Source organism: Onychostruthus taczanowskii, unplaced genomic scaffold (genome assembly GCF_017590055.1).
Source record: "Onychostruthus taczanowskii isolate IOZ18803 unplaced genomic scaffold, ASM1759005v1 scaffold194, whole genome shotgun sequence".
In the NCBI taxonomy this organism is placed as follows: domain Eukaryota; kingdom Metazoa; phylum Chordata; class Aves; order Passeriformes; family Passeridae; genus Onychostruthus; species Onychostruthus taczanowskii.
Window position 1 is genome coordinate 371,163 of NW_024499173.1, and position 3,479 is coordinate 374,641.

General features: G+C 46.0%; 1 protein-coding gene across 1 annotated transcript in view; it reads left to right on the forward strand.

Annotated features, from left to right (window-relative positions):
• The first annotated feature begins 467 nt into the window (after nucleotides 1–467).
• DONSON (DNA replication fork stabilization factor DONSON) overlaps nucleotides 468–3,479 on the forward strand; it is an 8,222-nt gene continuing 5,210 nt past the window's right edge. Inside the window, exons 1-3 of the mRNA XM_041402151.1 lie at nucleotides 468–800; nucleotides 1,176–1,256; nucleotides 3,209–3,412. Of these exons, the coding sequence (XP_041258085.1) occupies nucleotides 531–800; nucleotides 1,176–1,256; nucleotides 3,209–3,412 (555 nt within the window). The 5' untranslated portion in view covers nucleotides 468–530. The remainder of the gene's footprint in view (nucleotides 801–1,175; nucleotides 1,257–3,208; nucleotides 3,413–3,479) is intronic.

A 3,479-nucleotide genomic window follows, 5' to 3' on the forward strand; every position in this document is an offset into this window, starting at 1 on the left:
TGACAGAACTGTGCAAATTGTTTATAGCATAGATTTCCTTGTGACAGTAGAGATGTTGCTGACTACCTCTTTGAGACTTTTGACCTCCATGGATTTTGAAGGATATCATCGTAGTATTTCTGATGCCTTTTAAGCCCAGTGTACAACAGAGTAGTGCAATCCAAAGTAGTTTTCTATCCCAAGGAGACTAAAGCCCTCGTTCTTTTATTGCAAATAGACGAACGCCTGAGGGTTTAGTGTCACATCTCACACAACTGGGCCCAAGGGTGATATTCTCGCAGCCCAGCACTTCAGCCCGCAGTCCGGGTGCATTTGGAAGGGCACGGACACAATTTCACCGCCGTCTGTCTTTGTGCTCCATGTTGGTGTAGCCCGTGCGGGCGGAGCGGGGCTGGCGGGAGCCGCGCTCCCCTCAGAGCCCCTGAGGGCGGCAGCAATGGCGGCGCCGCTCCCTCAGCGCCGCCCCGGGGCGGAGCGGCCGCTCTTTGGCGCCAAGACGGGAGCGCGGCTTCTCCGGGCCCCGCTCGGCCATGGCCGCCCCTGCCGAGCCCGGGCACTCACCCGGCTTCAAGAAGCCGCCGGCGCTGCTGCGACTGAAGCGCAAACGCCCCGCGCGGAGGAGCGACCCCGCCGCTGCCGCGGAAGCCGCCGCTGCCCCGGCCCCGCGGGGCTCTGCGGCCGCCCGGCGCCGCAACCCCTTCTCCAGCCTGGACAACGCTCCGCGGCGGGCGGCGGCCGCCCCTCAGCCTCCGGCAGCGGCCCCGGCGGGCGGGGATCCATCGGCAGCGCCCTTCTGGCAGGTGGGACCGAGCCCTGGCAGCGGGGTCCTCCGCTCTCAGCCCTCACATTGAGCCCTGAGCCATCTCATTGAACCCTCAGCCATCGCCCTACGCCCTCAGCCATCACACTGAGCCCTCAGCCATCTCATTGAACCCTCGGCCATCGCCGTCACCCTCAGCCCTCGCCCTCAGCCCCTTTCCGATGCAGCCCCGGGCTCGCCGCCGCCTCCTCCGCGGCCCTGCTGGGCTCCGCGCTGGGTGCGGGCGTTGTGCTCGCCCCGAGCGGGGTTTGTGTGCAGCCCGGTGTGCTGAGGATCACTCGGGAAATGGCACTGCAAGGGCACTTTTTAAAATGGTCAGCCCGGTGCTGCGCCTTTATGCTGCTTTTTCATTCAGTTTTTAGAGCCGGCCTGTGAGGAGAAGCCTCCCGGGAGAGCGGAGCCTGCTGAAAGTTCCGACATCCTCGCCCTCAGCCAGGTATGAAACAGCACACGCTGCTGAAACCATTCCAGCTGTTCTCAGGGCAGAGGGAAAGCTGAAACTGTTTCACTTGGTGTTTTGTGGCCCATCTCTGCATAAAAGAACGTACTGAAATGTCAGTATTCAAGGGAATTTCTTACATTGGCGTCGTTTCAGGGGAAAGCTGAGAACTCAACAGTTTCAGGGGAAAGCTGAAACTGTTTCACTTGGTGTTTTGTGGCCCATCTCTGCATAAAAGAACGTACTGAAATGTCAGTATTCAAGGGAATTTCTTACATTGGCGTTTCCTTTTCTAGTGAGTCTCTTAAACGCAGCCCTCTGCCTGACCTCACTGCTGTTGCAGTTCAACGGACAGATGTTGTTTCTTTCCGTTTTCCTAACTATAATTTTACTGTTTCTTAGTTTTATATGTAGTTGAGTTCTTAGTTTTATACGTATCTTCATCAGATAGACCTCCTGCAGCCTGGTTTTCAGCTACAGAAGTGGAGCACTTCATCAGGCGCATAGGAAAGCAAGAATTCCTGAAAACCAGCCCTTGAAATTGAAACAGTTTCAATAGATATTCTCTAATATTGTTCTAGGTACAGAAACTGGACTTCAAACTAAATTAGAAGGATAGAAAAAAGAGAACAAACTTGGAGGTGCCCAGGGCTTTTTTCAGCATGTGACTTTACAGTCACCAGGGGAGGATGAAATGAAATAACCATTTTGGCATGTTCTAGTGACAGTCTCTTAAACCCAGCCCTCTGCCTGACCTCACTGCTGTTGCAGTTCAATGGACAGATGTTGTTTCTTTCAGTTTTCCTAACTATAATTTTACTGTTTCTTAGTTTTATATGTTCTTAGTTTTATACGTATCTTCATCAGATAGACCTCCTGCAGCCTGGTTTTCAGCTACAGAAGTGGAGCACTTCATCAGGCACATAGGAAAGCAAGAATTCCTGAAAACCAGCCCTTGAAATTGAAACAGTTTCAATAGATATTCTCTAATATTGTTCTAGGTACAGAAACTGGACTTCAAACTAAATTAGAAGGATAGAAAAAAGAGAACAAACTTGGAGGTGCCCAGGGCTTTTTTCAGCATGTGACTTTACAGTCACCAGGGGAGGATGAAATGAAATAACCATTTTGGCATGGAAATTCTTGTCTTCGTGAACATCGGGCTCAGGGCTTTTTTGTTTTAATCATTTCTCTTTTTATTTGTTCCTAGTTTATACTGTTGGGAGGACTGATGAGTGCAAGCCCTCTGATGTGGTTTTATAGGCAATGGAATGGAGTGTTTCTGTTAGGATCTGGTACTGAGTAAAAGAATCAAAATAATAATGTATAAAATAATATAGAAATAACAATATAATAAATAATAGATTATAATAAATAGTATAATTATAAAATAATATAATAAATAATATAATAATATATAAGATAATATAGAAGTAATAATATAATAAATAATAGATTATAATAAATACTATAAATATAAATTAATTGTAAAATAATATAATAAATAATAGAATAATATATAAAATAATATAGAAATAATAATATAATAAATAATAGATTATAATAAATAGTACAATTATAAAATAATTTAATTACAAAATAATATAATAAATAATATAATAATATATAAAATAATATAGAAGTAATAATATAATAAATAATATATTATAATAAATAGTATAATTATAAAATAATAATATAATTAAATAATAAAATATAATAAAATATTATATTAGTTATCATTTTATATAATAAAATACTATATTAGTTATTCTGTTATTACTTTATAATTATATATAATATAATATAGAATTTATAATTAATATATGATTTATAATTATAAAGTAATAACATAATAACTAATCTAATAACATATAAAATAATAACTTTGAGCCTGTGAACAGGTGTCATTTTCTCCGAGTTAACTGCTGCTGTTCCTGCTTGCTCAGGACCTTCATTCCCCTCTGGCCGTCCCCACAGCCCCCTCCTCGCCGAGACAGGAATTCCCTGCGGACTGGAGCATCAAAACGCGCGTTCTCTTCGTGTCCTCGCAGCCCTTCGGCTGGGCCGAGCACCTCAGGGGCCAGGAGGAGGCGCAGGGGGTGGCGCAGCACTGCCGGGCGGCGCAGCCCGCCCTGCCCCGCGGCCTGCAGGTGAGGGCTGCGGGTCTGCGGGGGCCGGGGCTGGGGCTGCGGGGGCCAGGCTGAGGGGGCCGGGGCT